The sequence below is a fragment of the Bos mutus genome, chromosome 16, assembly GCF_027580195.1.
Source record: "Bos mutus isolate GX-2022 chromosome 16, NWIPB_WYAK_1.1, whole genome shotgun sequence".
Taxonomy (NCBI): domain Eukaryota; kingdom Metazoa; phylum Chordata; class Mammalia; order Artiodactyla; family Bovidae; genus Bos; species Bos mutus.
In genome coordinates, this window is record NC_091632.1 from 19844840 (window position 1) to 19865568 (window position 20729).

Here is a 20729-nt window from a genome sequence, read left to right on the forward strand (position 1 = left end):
TAGCTTAGAAAAAGATGAACACAGAATACCAAATTTTAATGAGTCAGAAAAATTTAAGAGACAAACTGAAACATCCTGCAAAAGGTTTGGAAAAAGACACTGATAAATGGAATCTAATAATAACATGAAAATGTGCTTACTATCATTGATCATTAGGAAAATAAAAAGCAAAATGATACACTTTAGGAAGTTTGACAGTTTCTTAATAGTTAAATATTCTAAGACAGTAGCCCTATTCCTAAGTATTTATCCAAGTGAAATGAAAACATGTTCTTAGAGAAACCTGTGTATGAATATAATAGCTTTATTCATAATCACCAAAATCTGAAAACTCAAATATCCTTCCAGTTGAATGGATAGAAGGGTACATCCATACAATGAAATACTAAGGAATAAAAACAAGATAAAACACGAGTGGATCGTCAGAAGCCTCATGCTAAGTGAAAAGCCTCTATTTACAGAGCATTCTGGAAAAGAACTACATGGACAGGAGACATCAGTGGCTTCCTGAGGTGGGGATGGGAGTTGGCTACAAAAAGGCACCAGGGAATTTTAAGGAGCGATTGAAACTCATATGTGAGCTGCTGTGTGATGGTGTCTGACAGAACTAAAAATTGTACACTTGGAAAGGGTCTGTCTTTCTAGCTTAACCAAACCTTTAAAAGAAAAGGCTTTTTAAAAAAGGCTAGGACATGTTAGTATTATTTTACCTGACTAGAAATCACATCAGGGAACCATTCATTCTCTCTGGCCATGCAAGGGTTATGTCTCAAATTAATGTAGTTTTGCCTACAACCATTCATCTACCATCGAGTTGCACAGGCTAGGAGACTCAGTTTAGATCGCAGTTAGGAATACTGAGCCTTGGTGGTACCTGAGATCTGAATGTCTTACCACCTTCCTTTCTTGGTTCACAGCTATAGATTCTGCTCACGCTCATGCAGCTGCTTGTTTTCCCTGGAGTGGGTTTTTTTTTTTTTTTTTTTTTGGCCACATAGCCTAAGGATCCAGCAACTGGATGGAGAATGGGCTGTCAGTCCGATCCGATCCGATCTGAGTCAGAAAAGGAGTACGTGTGGCAGCATCCCTCGGTGGAAGATGCAGTTCATTAATAGTGAGATACATTCCCTCTTAGAAAAAAAGGTAAATTCATTCCAGCTCATGGGATGAGTCAGTAGGAACTAAAAGGCTCCAAAAGGTAGGTGAACTTGAGGAGATGTCACATCAGGAATATGAACTGTAAGAAAGTGAAGTCACTCAGTTGTCTTCAATTCTTTGTGACTTCATGGACTGTAGCCTACCAGGCTCCTCCGTCCATGGGGTTTTCCAGGCAAGAGTACTGGAGTGGGGTGCCATTTCCTTCTCCAGAGGATCTTCCCAACCCAGGGATCGAACCTGGGTCTCCCGCACTGTAGGCAGATGCTTTACCATCTGAGCCACCAGGGAGGTCTAAGGGAGACCAAGACACTAAATAATCGTGGGTCAACCTTGGAAGGGTGAAAGGACTTCTATTTTCAAGATGATGGCCAAAAGATCAAGGAAATAAAGTTTCAGGTTGGTCTTGTGTCCCCTGTCTTTGATGACAGGCAAAGACAATGATAGGAAAGTGAAATGAACCCACCTGAGAGGTTCCACCAGTTCCAATTGCCCACTGTAGGTCCTAACAAGAAGACCCAGTAGGACACAAACGTTCTTGAGCCAACTTTTCTTTGGCTCAGAATGCTGGAAGAGCTATGGCAGCTGCAAACCAGAGGATTCAAACCAGGTCCTTCCTAGAAGGAAATAAGACGATCTTGTGGAAGTAAGCTAGGAAAGGCTGGTGTAAAATGGTTCCATGAACTCTATCCTTGGGTATTGCGTATCAGAAAGTTATCACAGCTCCTCACTAAGGCAAGGCATTATGCAAAGAGCTCTTCCCCTCATGGGATTTTCTTCATCAGTCCCCTCAAACACAATAGCTATCCATACTGAATGGAGATTTTAAAACCTGAAGTTCTAAAGATCTGATAATCTCCTATCAAAACAAATTTATGTTCTGTGCAAGGGAGTGCTTAAATGATCATTACGTCAACTAATTACTCCAATCCAGAGAGGAGACTAAGAAAAAAAAAAGAGTAGGGAACAGGAGGAAAGGAAGCCCTCAACTCCTGCAATGGACTAGTAGGGAAAAAAAGCAGAAAGTTTAAAATCAGGAAAAGGCAACAAAAAAGAAAGATCTGACATTTCAAAGAAACAAACACTAAAAATTTTTTAAAGAATGTAGCCAAAGAGAAAAAATAAGACTAGAAAGAAGAAAACACTTATACCTTATAATAAATATTTAAATAAAAAGGTTGAAAACTGACAATGCAGAAAGTGAAAGACACAAAGACTAGGATAAAATTAAAATCCACATGTATAGGGTGAAATAAGTCATGACCAGAGTGAAAAATTTCCTAAGAAGTATAACATATTAAAAAGATAAAAGGGAAAAAGGGAGGTAATGAAGCAGAGCAGGGAGTCCCACGGAGTCCACGGTTCGCTCTGGGTGCTTTCCCTGCCATGACCCTGGGTTTAATCCTGGTTGGGGAACTAAGATCCTGCAAACTGCGAGGCACCGCCAAAAAAAAAAGAAACAAAAAAAACAACAAACCCCAAACAGAGTAAAAACCAGTAATAACTAGAAGTAGTTGAGGAAGAAAAATCTGATGAAAGCTCTTTTGTTAAGGGAGGGGATGCTTTCTTGGCTCCTGAGGAAGGAAAAGGAAAAAGGCAGACAGCAGAGGTACTTTGGAAGCTTCTCCTTCTACAAGGGCTCATTTCCCTGAGGGCACTTTGAGCTCCTGGGAGGAGGTGTGGCTTTCTATGCAAACAAAGCTCATCAGATCCTTCTTCCTGGTAGTGAGCACTCCACCTAATTCTCTTCTATCAGAGGGTCACTTTTATAGTCATACCTGTACATAGTTCAGAAACAAAATTTGGAACATGAAAAGCAAAATCACTAAAAATAATTTATTGCTTTAAAAAATAAATTAACATTTATAATAGAATACTAAATCAGATTTTCTCAAATGTATTAACAACAGCATACTATACTTTGGTAAACAAGGATTTCCAACTTCCGGTATAACGAAATAAGTCAATTAAACACTTGGTTTAGCTAGGGGCAAACATCAGCCACTGCCACCTGATCCCATAAATCCACGCTGCTTCACATCTGAAAACTGAGTAGAGGGGTCTCCCTGTTCTTCCCGTTGGAAGCTTCCTGAAGAGCTTCTTCCCTGAAGCCCAGGGAAGAGAAGAGGCTACTGTAGCAAGGTGGAGCTGAAGTAAAAATTCTACTTCCCTTACCTTGGAGGAAGTTAAAGGGATGTGATTACTTCACCCGGTCTACATGGAAGACAGTCTGATCAGAAAACAGCCCAGGGTAAGATTTCTCTTGTGGAATATGATGAGCATGGTCATGTCCTAATTCTTTCTTGAGGTTTGAAAGTATCTGGTCACCGGCCCATATTTGGGGTTGAGGGAGATGCTAATGCTGTGTCCCTGGCCTTCCTCAGATGCCACAGTGGCTCTTGCCCTAAGATGTCCAAAAAGACGGCTCTCCTTTCATTAGTCACGTTGGCTCAGTATTAGGAGTAGAGGTAGGGAGGTAAGGTCAACTTCTGAAGAGTTGAGTCCACGATTTATTCCACAATGGATGCAACAGAAGCTCAATGAGATTGTCAGTATTAGGCAATCATCTTTTTATACCTATGAGATTTCTTGCAAGTTTCTCAGGTTTGGCACAAAAGGTTGAAAAGTACTCTGTTGTTCCTGAAGACAAATTCAGTTCCTTCTAAGTTACAAATCGGCACTTAGGTCCTATCGTTGAGCATGTCTTCACACCATCCCCTGTTTCTGGCCTCCATATAGACAGAGGCATTGCACTGCTGCATGGTATATTCCATCTCAGTCAGTTGGCGGCATCCAATGGTTAACTTTTCCCTAGAGGATAAAGAAAAGTTACGTGACTACAAGACAGTCAGCAAGATAAAAGAAAAAATCGCACTACAAAAGGAGAACACTGGGATTGGGAATATATTATTTGATATTTGAGAGTAAAAATGCCTAGAGAAATGGTTTCTTCAGTTCAGTCGCTCAGTTGTGTCCGACTCTTTGCAACCCCATGGACTGCAGCATGCCAGGCCTCCCTGTCCATCACCAACTCCTGGAGTTTACTCAAACTCATGTCCATTGAGTCAGTGATGCCATCCAGCCATCTCATCCTCTGTCATCCCCTTCTCCTCCCACCTTCAATCTTTCCCAGCATCAGGGTCTTTTCCAATGAGTCTGTTCTTCACATCAGGTGGCCAGCCAAAGTATTGGAGTTTCAGCTTCAGCATCAGTCCTTCCAATGAACCAAACAACGTGGCAGGATAAACAACTTAGTAATGCAATTGTTAGATAGTTATCATGGAGATGATCTCGGGGATATTACTGAAATCATGAATAATGGTTTCCAAGGAAGACCTGCTGCCAATAAGAACACTGTAGAGTAGATCACATATTTTTGTTTTATTTGGTTTGGGAGTTAAAGGACAGCAAGACTAGTGGGTTCTAAGAGGACAGGAACAGACACTGGACAGGAACAGGAAGTTGGCAGCTTCGACTCTTAAGGAGAATCGATCACCTAGCCATTAACAGATGAATACTAGTTAACTACTCTAAACCAGAAGTGAGAAAGGAGGTCGCAAATGCCTGATATTTGCCCCAACTACTCACAACTGTATCTAACATTAAGCTTAGCTGAATCTCAAAAGCTGACAGGAGGCCTATTAACTGTGGGATCGCTGAGTCATCAGTTAGAGCACCAACCCATTACACATGGTGTCAAGAGTTCAAATCCCCTGAAAACCTATTTAAATCTACTGAGAGGTCATCTGCATAAGTTCACAAAGAATACCCAGTATCCAGTACTGCGTCAGAAAACAGCAGTTATTTTTATTATGAAAGTTACATGGTTATTGGGAAGCCCCCAGTGGCTCAGTGGGTAAACATTCTGCCTGAAGGCAGAAGACTCAGAAGATGCAGGTTCGATCCCTGGGTTGGGAAGATCCCCTGGAGGAGGAAATGGCAATCCACTCCAGTATTCTTGCCTGAAAAATCCCATGGACAGAGGAGTCTGTCCAAATGGCCACAAAGAGTCAGACACAACTGAGCAACTAAGCAGCATGCAGACTGCTGTTACGTCTTTGGTTTCTAAGATTGCTCTGAGCCACCTCCAGGGTATTGGGAAGGACTCCTAGCTACCTTTGCACACTACCCCTCCTCCCCCACGCCTGGATCCCCTGATGCAGGGCACAAAGGGAAAAGAAGTGAGTCAGAACTGAAGGGATAGGATGAGCTAACAGTGGCAGCAAAGTATACTAAATACACTATATTTTGGAGAGGCCTCACTTCCTGAAAATGTGCAGTGAGGCTGATTGAAACCTGACTTTTGACTCTGTTACTCTAGACCTATTTCCTACATTTAGAGTGCTTAAAATCAGTGTTATGTTCTTGCCAGTTCTTTACAACTACTCAGAAAATGATTTTAGGAAGACTCTAAGAGATCCAAAATAGAGAGATGTAAAATGTTTTCCTATAAACTTAAAAGTGAAATAAAAAGGGTAGGTCCCTATTCCTGTTCTTGATTACTTACTCTACATGTGGAAAAAAACTCTTTTAGTAACTAGACTTACCATCTATTTCGGCGTCTCTTCTTCTTTCTTCCTTCTCTTTTCCCCCCCTCTCCTAGTTAAGAGGTGAGCCCTATGCCCTCTTTCATCCTGGTGGCATGTAGTTTCTTTATTTGTGTGAGGCAGCATTCTGACGATGGATTATCACCTACAGATTTTGCTTCCTGCATCAAGTTGTCATTGATGCTGAGGAAAGTATCAAATGTTTTTCTAGTATCGACCAAACACAGCATCATGTGTGTTTGGCTAATACCAGACTATGATGATAGGACTTTTGAGTCCTTTCCTCAGTGGATTAGAAGCAGAACAGCAGAATATTAGACACTGCTTAACACCTTTGCCTACTGTTCTGTAGCATCTCCAATGACTTCTCTCACCTTAGCTTCCACCTCTCGCTGATGAGACATTTACAACTGAGAGAAAGCCTAATACCTATTCTGATATCTCTTAATTGCTAGAAAGTTCTTTCTTTACACTGGGCTTAAAAAAAAAAAAATCTATAAGCTGTTTGCCTAAATTAAAACAAAACAAGAAGTTGTTATCCCTGTTTCCTCCAAGAGTACAGATATTTTATGTCCCTTACAGGTGGTCCTATTTCTTTGCCAAACTAAACAATCCCAACTCCTAATCCTTTCTGGAACAAAGCTAAAGGCTGGAGATTGCTTCTAGTTCTGCAATTCTGTACTGTTCATGAAATTTCTACAGAACTGCCACTGATTTTCTAAATCATCCTATTATGAGTCTGAAATTAACTTTGACCAAATCTCAGATGGGTCAAAATAAGCAGAAATTTGATCAAATCAATAAACAATAACTGCAGCAGTTCTGATTCATTTCCATAGCTAATTTTGTCAAAGTGGCATGGCAGTAGTGAATTGAAGTGCCCTACCTCCAATACTTTTTCCAAAATCCTTTCTAGGTACAAGAAAAAGAGTACAATGGATATTGTTTTACAGCTCTCTTAATGTTTCTAAATACTTGCAATGTGCATCTCAAGTAAAGGGAAAATGGAATACAATGTAGTACATATAACTCAGAAAGTCTGGGCTAGAGTCTTAGAGTGCATTTCTTGCAAGTTCCCAGATGGTGCTAACACTCAGCTCCAGGAACCACACTTCAGAGAACCAGAGCTCTAATGTGATACTACCACAGAGCTGATCCCTGGCGTTCAGAAAGCAGTAATTCCGGAAAGCTCTTGCCATAAGGAAAACAAAGTTGTTCCTGATACTCATGCCTTAGGCAGCATATTATTTGGATATACCAGGTACTTGAAGGAGCTAATGTCACAAACCAATGTGCATTTCACACAGGAAAAATGACCTTAGGGACTTGTCTTGTAAACATGCCAGAACATTCTGTCAAGAATTTATAGGTCAAGCAAAGTGAATTAAACACTATTCCTAACTTATTTTTCATATATGTATCAATAGAGGATATCACACAAGATATTTATTTAGTAATTTATTTGATAATCTTATTAATTTACCATCCTGGATTTTCTGAGCAAACTCCTCATCTGTGCAGGGTAAGCAGTGCTCAGACCCCACTGGCAAGAGCGAAAGCTAGGACAAAGAATCTACAAACTACAGAAGAGAGAAAACACTAACTGATGTGTACACAGGAACACCAAGGCTCTGCTGTGTCATGGAATTCAAATTTTGGTCCAAGCCACTTTCAATGAGAAACCTTAATTACCTGCCTTATCAGAACCTATAAAATAGTTTTCTTCTTGAGCTACTGAATTTCTTCCCTATTGCAATAAATTTGATGTTGACACACCAACAGCCTCTTCCTTCACAACACGTCACAAATCAAAAACAAAGATTACCAAAGTCAGACATTCTAAGTAATTGTTTTTCTTAATATAGTGAAGTTAAATCATTCTTGCGTTTTCACTTCGGAGTCACAGGGAAGCTTTGCTACTATTGCATTTGGCTCTGCGTCTAGTATGAACTACTGAAACAAAAAGAACCTCTGTCTTCTGGCAACTTACTTGAAAACTGAGCTGTGGAGTATAGCAGAGGTTCATATGGGAGGTACCATTCACTGAAAATATAGCAAATAATTTTAAAAAACAACAGAGTAACAAATCTAAAAGCTATTAACTTTAAAAGCCCACTTGAACAGCAACTGCCATTTTCCAATGCATTCAAGACATTAGACATATTGGATTTCTCTTTAAAATCATCCTTTCAGGATATAAGAGGGAGCTTATTAATTAATATCATAGTTCAAATTCTTGGCATTGTAAGGGCAAAGAAAATAAAGAAAAATAGGTACTACTACTTTAACTTTGAACATTTAAGTTTGACACTTGCATCCTTTCCCTCTCCAACACAAACCAAAAAAACTTCCCAAATATTTAAACAGTAAGCTGAAGTCAAAATAATTTTAGACATTTGAATGGAACCATCCTGTAAGGGACTCTGCCCTCCAAGTTATATACGGAGCTTTATACACCTTCAAAAATATCACCAAGACTGGAAGACATTATATTTTTAATCCAAATCTCAAGTATACAAACCTTTAAACGTAGATTATCTGTAACAATCTATAAGTAAGAGTTGTTGATTGTTGTTTAGCTGCTGAGTCATGTCTGACTCTTTTGTGATCCCATGGACTTGTAGCCCACCAGGCTCCTCTGTCCATGGAATTCTCCAGGCAAGAATACTGGAGTAGTTTGCCATTTCCTTCTCCAGGGGATCTTCCCAACCCAGGGATTGAACCCATGTCTCCTACAACGGCTGATGGATTCTTTACCGCTGAGCCACCACGGAAGCCCATAAATAAGAACATAACTGATTAACTGGTAGTCTGAAGATCAGGGTAAAAAATCATTTTCATCCTCAGCTATAACAGATGATGCATGCCTAACTGACTTCAGATTTTCTTAGAAAACTTATTTTAATCAAGTGAATGAGTGAATTTTCAGTTATGCTGCCTGGTAACATTTGTGTATGAGTACCAGTTCTAGTGTCTTGATATCATCAAACATATTTATGAATCTAGAGTTTTACCAGTAGAACCACCTTGATAGTTAACTCTGTCATTGTGTCCACTCATACAATTCTGTAGCTACACAAATATATCTGCAAATTATAAATGGCAAATAAACTGGTGAAGTGATACACTGGCATATTACACAGTAATGAGAATACAGTCAGTTCTGCTAAAGTTCTTGTTTTGAACACAATTTATTGTAACAGCATTGATATATTAAAAAACAATTTGAGCACAACAAAAATTTCCTATTTTCTTATATATGATTTCATTAGTGGAAAATGCCAGATGAACAGAGAAAACTGTGCACAGCCTATTTAAATGAATAAATATTAGAAATTTCTCAATTCTAATTTCTATATAGATAGATAAAACCCACATAAGCAAAAGCTCTTAGGGGTGGGTCTTCAATATTTTTGAAAAATATAAAAGAGCCTTGACATCCCTAAACTTGAGAATTTACTTTAAAAATTAAACTTGCTATGTGCATACATATATACACACACAGTTTTTTTATATGACAGTTTTTTTATATGTATGAACTATTTCATATTTATAAAAGCTAAAAAAAAAACACAGTATAGTGAAGACATACAAACAATCCTTCACCACCACCAAGTTAGTGCTATACATGGCAAGAGCAGGTCACTCTGATATATCTACATACATATATATATGACTGCTGCTGCTGCTAAGTCACTTCAGTCGTGTCCGACTCTGTGTGACCCCATAGACAGCAGCCCACCAGGCTCCCCCATCCCTGGGACTCTCTAGGCAAGAATGCTGGAGTGGGTTGCCATTTCCTTCTCCAATGCATGAAAGTGAAAAGTCAAAGTGAAGTTGCTCAGTCGTGTCCAACCCTTAGCGACCCCATGGACTGCAGCCTACTAGGCTCCTCCGTCCATGGGATTTTCCAGGCAAGAGTACTGGAGTGGGGTGCGACTGCCTTCTCCAATATATATGACTATACATACATATATGACTTACCGATACTCAGCCTGTGAAACACAATCATAAAGTTCCTGGGCAGTAAATTTGACATTTTTATTTACCTGAAAAGAATCAAAATATAGCTATTAAAAATGCATATTAAGTCAAATGAAAGGTGAGAGCACAATTAGAATGGCTCATATTCTGAAGGAGGAGAATGTCAAGTTTTTGCTTTTGCATAAAAAAGGACTAAATAATAACAATTAGAAGTTCAGTGAACATAACACGTAACACTGAACTATGTGTAAAAATATTAGTCCTATTGTTACAACTTAATCTGTTAACAGAACCAGAAGAAGTGAGATGGTCCTGGGATTTGTGGGACTCCCAAGAAAGCAGATGATCACTTTAGAGATCAAATGGACAGAAAAAAAATGTGTATAATATATGCAACACTAAATTCTACTATTACTGGCTCTTATCAGCAGATTTCATGCATCAATTAGCCTAACCCTAATATACTTATTCAATATTTATTTTCTGGGAAAAGTATATAAATTGTTAACATTTAATACCTATACCTAAAGCTAAAGTAGATCTGGGTCATACAGGTAGGCTGTTGTAAGCAGAATCAGCCACATCTTGTTCATTTCATGAACATTAGAATTAATTCAAGCTGAAAGAAACAGTTAAGTAGTCAACTCTAACAACATTTGAATACTACGGGTGACCCTTCTGGAAGCTATTTCTGAATAACTTTAAACACTAAGGTAATAAACTGTGTGGAAAAATCTGTTTTGGGAAATGGATGATTTATAGACATTTTCTAAAGAAATATGTTTTTCCGACTATCAACGTCTACATATTTAAATGACTATGTTTCAGTTTATAAATATCTATTATAATTCATAATTTATAATACTGTAAAAATAAAAGTCCTTCATCATACAAAAACTTTTTGTGGCACATGTGGAGAACACAGTGAAGGAATCCTATATTTCTTGAGGCTTACCACTGATTTAGGCAATATTTTATTTATGTTGCAAGGAAGAATCTGGAAATTTGTAGAAGGAAATTCTTTTTAACAGATTACTCAAGGGGGCTTCCCAGATGGCACTAGTGATAAAGAACCCGTCTGCCAATGCAGGAGACACAAGAGACAGGTGTTCAATCCTTCGGTCAGGAAGACCCCCTGGAGAAGGAAATGGCTACCCACTCCAGTATTCTTGCCTGGAAAATCCCATGGACAGAGGCGCCTGAGGGGGGCTATAGTCCATAGGGTCGCAAAGAGTCAGACATGACTGAAGCGACTTAGCCCTTAGCCCCAGATTACTCAAGAAATAACATAGTGTCTAACTTTCTAGAAATTCTGAATTAGTGAAGGGAAACTAAATGAAACTATCTTCTATTCACTTTACTTTTAAAAATACTTACTTTATTATTAGCATATGCATTTTTGATGAGGAAAAATTTTTGTTCCTACATTGACTTAACACTACTTTAAAGATTTATATCATGAAAGTCTCCTGTAGAGTTTAGGGTATTGCTTATTTGCAAAAGTTCCATGAGCTTCTTTCAGTATTTTTATAACAAATTCAACATATCTGTATAGAAAATGTTCCATTCACTAAAAGTTAAAAACACATAGTTTTTAAATATAAATTTGAAATATATATAATCCTCAATTTTTGCTGAAAATGTTATTTAATTATGCATAATATTTACTATTATATTTAATGATTTAAGAAAGTGGTGTATTATTTATCATGATTTTTAGGTACTTTATAATTTTTATTAAAATAATCTTCTAAAAATGTTTTAAGATATACATTTAGAGTTAACTTATCAACCAGTTCGATTCCTATTTTTCTACATGTTCTGCCCTGATGATCTCAAGGGTCTTTGATATTTTCACTATTGCCCCAACATGCTGGGACCTATAAATGTATCCAGACTTAGGCCAGCAAATGTCAACAGTCAACACTGCAGATCTTTGATCATAAGATAAAAAGAATAATCTATTCTCTACCAACTGTTGAGAAAAATCAGCTGAAGAACTGATTTTGAACTTGACATAATATAAATACAAACAAGTTCTTGAAGCCACTAGTAGATTTTTAGGGAAAAAAAAAAAAACAAACTATCTGATTTATCTGTAGTTTTGAAAACAATCACCCATATCTATTTAGACCCTTATCCCAGAACATGGCTGGGGTGATGTGACTCCGGGTTGTAGTAGATGACTTCTAAAGTAGGCAGTGAACCTACTACTAAAGGAAACCTAAAACACAGATTCATGACATACATCACAGTTCTAGCCTGAAATATATCATTTCACTACCTTCCTGAGTTTTGATACAAGATATTTTAAATTAGTCATATTTGGAAGTTTTAAATTACACTATTAAGTATCATTTCTGTGCTTAAGTGTATAATTTTAATTCCCAGAAAACAAATAACTAAAAGATACCCCTGTCAGTAAACATTAAGAGTTATGATTGTAAAATGGAATTGGTATCATTAACTCTTAGTTGTAGTGTTAACAGTGAGTGCCAAATATGAGAAATGGTCATATTATTCTTAATTCTTAAAAAAATCAAAGCAAAGGTTTAAGTATAGTAACAGTCAAACATCTTAAAAAATTTAGATTGTCCCTATCACTGTTTATGAGACAAATACATCCAATGTAATAATTGGTATTGGGGACGAAGTTCAGCTAATAGAAATAACTTTAAAAATCTGGGACTCAGATCCACATATTCTTATAAATAACAAATTGGGTATTTTCTCCCAATGCTCTCAGCAATAGAAAGTACTAAACCCCCAGAAGACCTATATATCAGATTTTTCCAGGATGTGATTTTAAAATTGTCCAATTGTTTCTCCAAATAAATTTTTATTGGACTGAAATTCAGAAAGCATGATGAAATAATTATTTCATCAAGTCATCTCAAAAGAGGAAATTATCTTAATAATCACATAAAGTGGTTATACAGCATTAAGAACTGTGGTGTTGGAGAAGACTCTTGAGAGTCCCTAGGACTGCAAGGAGATCCAACCAGTCAATCCTAAAGGAAATCAGTCCTGAATATTTATTCATTGGAAGGACTGATGCTGGAAACTGAAAGTCCAATACTTCGGCCACCTGACGTGAAGAACTGACTCCTTGGAAAAGACCCTGATACTGGAAAAGACTGAAGGCAGAAGGAGAAGGGGATGACAGAGGATGAGATGGTTGGATGGCATCACCGACTCAATGGTCATGAGTTTGAGTAAGCTCCGGGAGTTGATGGATAGCAAAGCCTAGCGTGCTGCAGTCCATGGGGCCACAGAGATGGACACAACTGAGCAACTGAACTGAACATATTAAGGGTAACTTTTAAAAGGTACATATAAACACCATTCGTTCCTTAAATAAGAGAAGTAACACTTACTGAACACTTACTTTGTGCCTGGTACTGTTTGGAGCACTTTATATATATTAAGTTATTTAGTCTTATTTAATGAATAGCTATAGTTTATCTACTTATGTTATTCTCATTTTAAGATGGGGCAACTGAGACAAGGACAATCAGATAACTCTTCTAAGATTATACTCTTAACTGGCAGCAGAACCAACATTTGAACATGACTAGTTTGACTTCAGAGTCTGTGTTCTTCAACACTAGGTTCTTAATGTAAGATGTGGCATAAAAAAGTTACAGAGGACTTCCTTGGTGTTCCAGTGGTTAAGAATCACCCACCAATGCAGGGTACACGGGTTTGATCCCTGCTCCAGGAAGATTCCACATGCTTCGGAGCAACTAAGCCCATGAGCCTCAACTACGGAGCCTGTGCTCTACAGCCCATGCTCTGTAACAAGAGAAGCCACCACAATGAGAAGCCGGGGCACCACAACTAGAGAAAGCCCTTGCACTTCAACAAAGACCCAGCAGAGCCAAACTAAAAAAAAATTTTTTTTTAAATTTTATTTTGTTTTTAAACTTTACATAATTGTATTAGTTTTGATAACAATAACCCTGTGTACGAGACAGCAAAAGAGACACTGATGTATGGAACAGTCTTATGGACTCTGTGGGAGAGGGAGAGGGTGGGAAGATTTGGGAGAATGGCATTGAAACATGTAAAAATTTTTTAAATTAAGAAAAAAAAAAGTTGAAGAGCTAATCAGGAATAAAAGCAAAGAAACACATATAAAGATGTTCAACTTCACAAGAAAAGTGACACGTGAATATATGTCACATTCCTATATTTAGAGTGTTTTAAAAATTAAACACACACACCCTCAAAAAGGAAAGAATATATGCGCACATGGGCAAAGAACTTTAGGCAAACAAAACTGAAGATCAACAGAATACTTTCCTTGGATCAACAAGGATAAGAAAAGCACGAAGATTAATTTACAAAACACACTGGAGCCTCATCAGAGCTTTAATTCCAGGGTCTATGCTGCTGCTATGGAGAAAACTAAATTATAGCTTTCCTTTTCAGTAATCAGTGGTGCTCAACCGGAGGTGGTTCGTCCTCCTTAGGGGCCATCTGGGTATATGAGTTGGGTGCGGTGGGAGGGTATTTTTGGTTGTCACAATGACTGAGAGAGTACTGGCGTTTAGTATCTGAGGATCAGAGATGTTGAAGCATCCTGCAACGTTCCACACAACACAGAAATGCCCTATCCAGCACACCAACAGCGTCCCTGATGGGAAACAGCTCCGTGTTGTCTTAGTATAGGTCTCTACTACATGTGCTCACTTAAGAGAATGAAACACAAAAAATGAATGTCGGGGGCAAACTTTGGTGGCATTTAAGAATTTAAAGTAAACAGCAATTAAATAGCATTCCATTTTAGAACACCTCTGTTTGTTTATATTAAAACTTGATTATAATGGAAATATGATAAACATTTAAAAATATTTTTCCTACCTCATACTTGATTAGGAAGTTATAGAGGGTCTCAATATCCTGATAATTACTGTTGGGGGCCAAAATCCTAAAAAATAAAATATAAACAAAGGAGGGGGAATGAATTGATTTAAGAAAAAAACAAAACAATAGCTTGAACTTTTCTCCCAAAACATATTTATACTGAGAGAGACTTTATTCTCAGTATGTATAATAAGCTTATTAAAATGTTTACAACCTTTTGTTGGGTTCTATTTATCAACTAAAGTTATAAACCATGTGCTTACTTCAACAAATATCAATTATAATATTTTTATTTACTTATATTAATATGTCATCAATTAATCAACAACTATTAGCATTCTTATGTGAAATTACAGTTCATATTTTGAGTTACAGTGATACAGATTTTTCAAAAGTTAGATGGGATGTGAAGTATATTTATACTCCTTATCTTTTAAGCAACAGATAAAGATTTCCCACAAAAAAATGCAACCAATGCAAATAGACAAGTGATATAAACTACCATACACATTAAAAAATACTAATAAAGATTATATGAGTAAATTCAAATAATACTGTCTGAACTAACTGCTTAGCAGTCTATGAAAAAGCATCAGTAATCAGACTCTGTCAGTCACTGGAAATAACACTCATCCTTCTAGCAGTAAAGTATTAATTCTCATTTTTTTACACTAAGTACTTTTTAATTCTTTCAAGATGAACAATCTTTTATTTCTTTTAAAAAAGAAAAGGAAAGCAGTCCTCATATTATGGTAAAGTGGTTAAGAGCAATGTCTACCTGGGGATCTGTGTTTTTGAGTGAGTTCTGTGTGACTTATTTTCCTTATCTGTTAAACAAGGAAAGTAGTAGTCTTTACTTCATAGGATCATAGTGAGAATTAAACAAGTTACTATAAGTAAAGTCTTGATGACAGTGTCTGATAACACAGCAAGCACTATATATTGGTACATATAAAAGAGTAACAATGACAACCATTATCATCATCTAATGTCTAATAGTTTCAAGCCACAGAATAAGTACACGATGATTTAACTAATGAGAAATCAAGCCACCCCAATTAATTCTTAAATTCCAAGTGCCTTTTAATTACAACAATGTCTCTTGGCCTTCACATCCTCACCAATGCTTGATGTTGTCAAATATTAGTTAACTGATCTCAATAACATCTTAATTAGATCTTAAAAAGTTGGCCCTTATTAGACTTGCAAGATCGCTTTCATAAAATAATTTTTCAGGATATAGTAAAATTTTAAAATGGATCATACTCCTTTGGAGAAGACACACGCAGAATATCTTTAAGAACATACAAACATCTTCCTAAAAATAAGTTGCACGGAAAAAGTTACTCTCCTAACAAGTTAATTTTAAAATATAAATAATATCAAAACCCAAAAGAAAGAAAAAGCAGACAATAAATACATTGGAAAGGGTCCATAAGTACTTTGTTTTTTAAAATGAGAACAAAGCTATATAGATAAGTTAAACCAATGTTTTACAAAAGCAATGGAAAAAATAATGTGTTCCAATTTTGTAACTAGTGTAAACAAACAATCAGCAACGTGGAGTAATTTACACCCATTCTTTTTTATAACTTTGGAAATAATCCAAACTGTCCATAAAAGAGTTAAAAAAATAAATGAAACAACATGTTTTCTAAGAGTCTTATAAATTTCAAGCTTATATTAGAAAAGAAAGTATGCTCTTTGCCAGAGAATAAAGTAAACATTTCTCTGTCCTGAAATACTTTATAAAAAAATTAGTTTTAGGTAAATCAGTTATTTATCTATAGCAACAAACCATAGCCACAGTATGAAAGAAAATAGAAATAAAGAAGAAATAAAGAAAATAATTACATCATCCTAGTTTTCCAATTAGCAAAAAACTGAAAAAATTGTCAACTCCTGGCATGGTTATATTTTTTAACAGTTTTACTGAGGTACAGTTTACATACCATAAAATTCACTCACTTTAATAATTCAATGATTTTATAAATAAATTTACTGAAATGTACAATGATCTACATTGTACAAACTTAAATACTCAACTATTTGACAAAATAACACAGAATTACCTTCTAACGAGGAAAGGGTTACTGGGATGTCAGCATCATTCACAGATATATTATTGATATAATCAGAATAAAATTATAATGCTATTTTTAAAAACAAGGATATACGTTGTAGGATTTGTTATGAAACCTACTACTCTTAAATGCTACTCTTAAAAAATGTTCTGAGGTAAACAGCCCCAAATTGAGTAGATAATCTTTATTAAAATATACTCAATTAGGGCTTTTAGACTTTAATAAGGCCAATGAACTCTGAGTTTATGAGAATGGAATTTGGCCTGGTATAAACAAAAATTGCCATCTTTTACTAACTGGAAGTACAGTTTGTTGAAAATACACAAAAAAATGAAATGGAGAAAAATGGTTTATGGACTTTTATGCCTTAAGTAATTCCCCACACAAAAATTCTTGAGAGGTCAGCCTTCTCTATAGCTTTCTTATTTGTTTTTAAAAAATACCAGCATGAAGACAAAAGAGTCTTAGAATGAAAGTCCTAAAATACCCTTCAGTGGCAACTTTTAAAAAGAATAATAGAAAGAACTAGCCCTTAGAGAAAGTGGCCATTATTTTTTTTATAAATATATCTACATGTTTTCTAAGAGAAATTCCTAACAATCAATAAATACATATCAAATGTATACTATACTCTCAAATGTATATGATACTAAGAGCTATGTGATATAAAAAAATTAGAAGACATGGCTGCCTATCCTCAAGTTGTTATAATCACAAAATTTTACTTTAGAATTTTGGAATCAGAATTGGGGAACAGATTGAAGCAGGATTTAATCTGTAGCTCGAAGATTATTTACAAACCAAGTTAACCACGCTACCTACTTTTCTATACCCCAGCTCCTCATCTGTGAAATGAGGAGAAAGTAGCATTTACTGAATAAGGTTATTATATGAAGCAAATAAAATAATGTGTCTAAAATTAAAATGTTTCGCAGAATTCCTGGCACATGTAAATAAATATTACCTGCTATGAAAACCAGTTTTCAGATACAGAAACCAAGGTTTAGGGTTGTAAAACACTTGCCCAAGACTACAGAGTGGTGGTAGGTACCTAAATCTTTGTTAGTTTGACTCTGGACCCCATGTTTTTATCCACTAATAAAAAAGGATAACCCTTACAACTTGCATTAAGTGATTTTATCAAGTCAAATGAAATAGTCTTTTAAAATCGCCACCCAGTTAAGTTGCCTTTTATCAAATGCTTCTGGCAAACTATTTTGTGTACATTCCAACGCTAAATCTTTGTAGTTGTTAGATCTTTCTCAAAGCCACAAAGGAAGTCAGTAGCAGAACCAACATTCACTAGAAGTTCTCTTAACCACATAAGCACTTTGAGTTCTCCATCGATGAGCAATTAACATTAAGCAAGCAGCATGTTAATCTGAATTAAACAAACTTCATTTCCATCTCATCCAATATTAGATAAATATCTACCCATCTCATTAAAAAAAAAAAAAGAGTATGCCACTCAAAAATTTTAATAAGTTAATAAAATAATCTGACTAAAATTAAAAATCAAATAACGTATTAAAATGGACTAATTTTTAAATAAGGATTTTAAAAATTCAAATAAAACTTTCCTCCTAGATAGAAAAAGTAAAGCATCAGACTCAGGAGTGGGGAAATAAGTCTAGAATAGTCAAGTTTAATATCTAACTCTAGAAATTCAAAAGAAGACACAGCATATTCATGGATATTTATAAATCATAACTTACATCCCACAGAACTGAATAAATTATGTTCCTTGCTAGCAAGGCAGTTTAACATTAATATAATATTCTAAATAGTTTTTCATGTTTGAAGAACATTAAAAATAAGCTTAAAATGTAATTATATGACTTATTTTACTCAGCTCACTGTTCATCCATGCTGCTGCTGCTGCTAAGTCACTTCAGTCGTGTCCGACTCTGTGTGACCCCATAGACGTCAGCCCACCAGGCTCCCCCGTCCCTGGGATTCTCCAGGCAAGAACACTGGAGTGGGTTGCCATTTCCTTCTCCATGCCACTCAGGGTTTATCCATGTTGTAGCATCCGTCAGAATTTCCTTCCTTTTTAAGGCTAAATAATATTCCATTGTATGTACATACCTCATTTTGCTTATCTATTTATGGACAAGAATTACTTACACTGGTATGAGCATAGGTATGTAAATATCTCTTTGAGACTATAATCGCAGAACCAGCCCAAACTGGCCCTATCCTGTTTCTAACAAGATACTGAGTTGTTTTTCAGAGACAAACAGAACAAAACCACAAGTCATGCAGCCAAAGCACGCTCAGAAGAGAAAAATTTGACCTCAAGTAACACCCAGAACCAAAGTTTCCCCCCTCCCCGGAATGAAAGGGCCAGATGTGACCAGAACCCTGTCAAAAGTACAGGGTCCATGGTGCAGGAAGATCTGGTTCTGAAGCTGCTGAACCTAATCTCACCACAAATGGACAGGCTCCAAAGCCCTGCCTTGGATACCTGCCCCTCCAGGGCTTCTGCAAACCAACCCTCTTCTAACTCGTGAGCATTCCACCAAACCCCAGAATGAAGAGACAGAATTGAGAGCCATGCCTCCTTGTTTCCTTGCCAGTTAAACCTCACAATAAAGCCCTTTCTCTTCTCAAAAGCTGGTGCCATAGTATTGGCTTATATGCAAATTTGGGCAGCAAGCCCTTTGCTTGATAACAAGACATTATTTTCAATTCTTTTGTGTATATACCTAGAGCAATCAAAATTATAGACAGGAATCAGGTGCTGCCAAGGGCTGGGAGGAAGAAGGAGAAGTTACTATATTTAATGGAAACAGAGTTTCAATTATACAAGATGAAAAGAGTTAGGTTATGGATGTGGTGATGGTTACACAACAATATGAATATATTTAATACTCCATTAACACATTTTTATGCACATGTGCACTCAGTTGTGTCTAACACTTTGCGACCCCACGGACTGTAGCCCGCCAGGCTTCTCTGTCCATGGGATTTCCCAAGAAAGATTACTGGAGTGGGTTGCCATTTCCATTTCCAGGGGATCTTCTCCACCCAGGTATTGAACCGTCATTTCCTGCACTGTAGGCAGATTGCTTACCACTGAGCCACCAGGGAAGCCCTAATACATTTTTAAGAACACTTAAAAATGGTAATGCTATGTGTATTTTACCACAATAAAAAAGTTAATTAAAACAAAGTAAAAATGTTTGTTTATAGCATTATTTTAAAAACTCATTGTACATTCTCCAAAGCTAAGAACCAACTTAAGGCTTATTTTTTACTGTGAATCAACATTATTACTGAGGACACTACTGAGCATCTAACCAGTGCCAGAAAGGGAACAAATGCTATCTCCTTTAATTTCTGCAATTTAACAAAGCAACTATTATTAACTCCATTTTCTAGATTAGGAAACAAATATAAAAAGGTTAATTAACCTGTCTAGGTGACAGAGTTAGTAAATGGATGGAACAAGGATTCAACTTCAGATCATTTTGACCCTTGAGCTCTGTTCTTTTTCTTCAAAATAGTTGCCTTTATCTGTCTGACTTACTTCACTTAGTATGATAATCTCTAGCTCCAGCCATGTTCCTCTTATTTTGATACAGAGACATGCAAACTGAATTTTGCTGCTGATGAATTTAAGCAGTATCACTGATAAACAGAGTGAAAATTTATCAAATCAACAATGAGGACATACTCACCAGGGGAAAAAAGTCTTGGATCTTAAAAGAGTATGTATTTTGGAGTCCTTTACTACAAGCAAAATTAAAATCATGTTTTCTATAGTTAATTTGGTGGAATCAGCTATGTAAGTGGGAGATATACATCAGTCTCAGATTTTAAAAGAACACCATATGTAGTTAAAAATGGTAAAAAATAAATAAATAAAGTTAAACAACTTAAACAAATTTAAACAAAATAAATTATGTTCTGTTTTTCCTTTAGAGTCATTTGCAAGACAAGGAAAGAGGCCTCTGAGGACACTAACCCAGCCAGCATTGCTTGATTCAGCCTCCAAAACTATAAGGAAGCAAATTTCAGTTGTTTATGCTACCCAAGTCTGTACTATTTCCTTATGGCAGCCCTAGCAAATGAACACAGCTGACAT

The 20729-nt window shown here is 36.4% G+C and overlaps 1 protein-coding gene and 1 non-coding gene across 13 annotated transcripts in view; both read right to left on the reverse strand.

Moving 5' to 3' along the window:
• Positions 1-1374: 1374 nt before the first annotated feature.
• TRNAC-ACA (transfer RNA cysteine (anticodon ACA)) lies at positions 1375-1446 on the reverse strand. Its single transcript has one exon. It is a non-coding gene; the product is annotated as a tRNA-Cys (tRNA).
• Positions 1447-2977: 1531 nt separating this feature from the next.
• SWT1 (SWT1 RNA endoribonuclease homolog) overlaps positions 2978-20729 on the reverse strand; it is a 107635-nt gene continuing 89883 nt past the window's right edge. For 7 of the 12 annotated variants that reach the window (XM_070384795.1, XM_005893107.3, XM_070384794.1 and 4 more), the window contains 3 exons: positions 14553-14619; positions 9687-9751; positions 2978-3966 (listed from right to left, as the gene is read on the reverse strand). In XM_070384795.1, coding sequence (XP_070240896.1) covers positions 3837-3966; positions 9687-9751; positions 14553-14619 — 262 coding nt within the window. In that variant the 3' untranslated portion in view covers positions 2978-3836. Of the gene's footprint in view, positions 3967-9685; positions 9752-14549; positions 14620-20729 lie in introns of those variants that run through there. The other 5 variants (XR_011467219.1, XR_011467218.1, XR_011467216.1 and 2 more) reach the window with 5 other exon arrangements.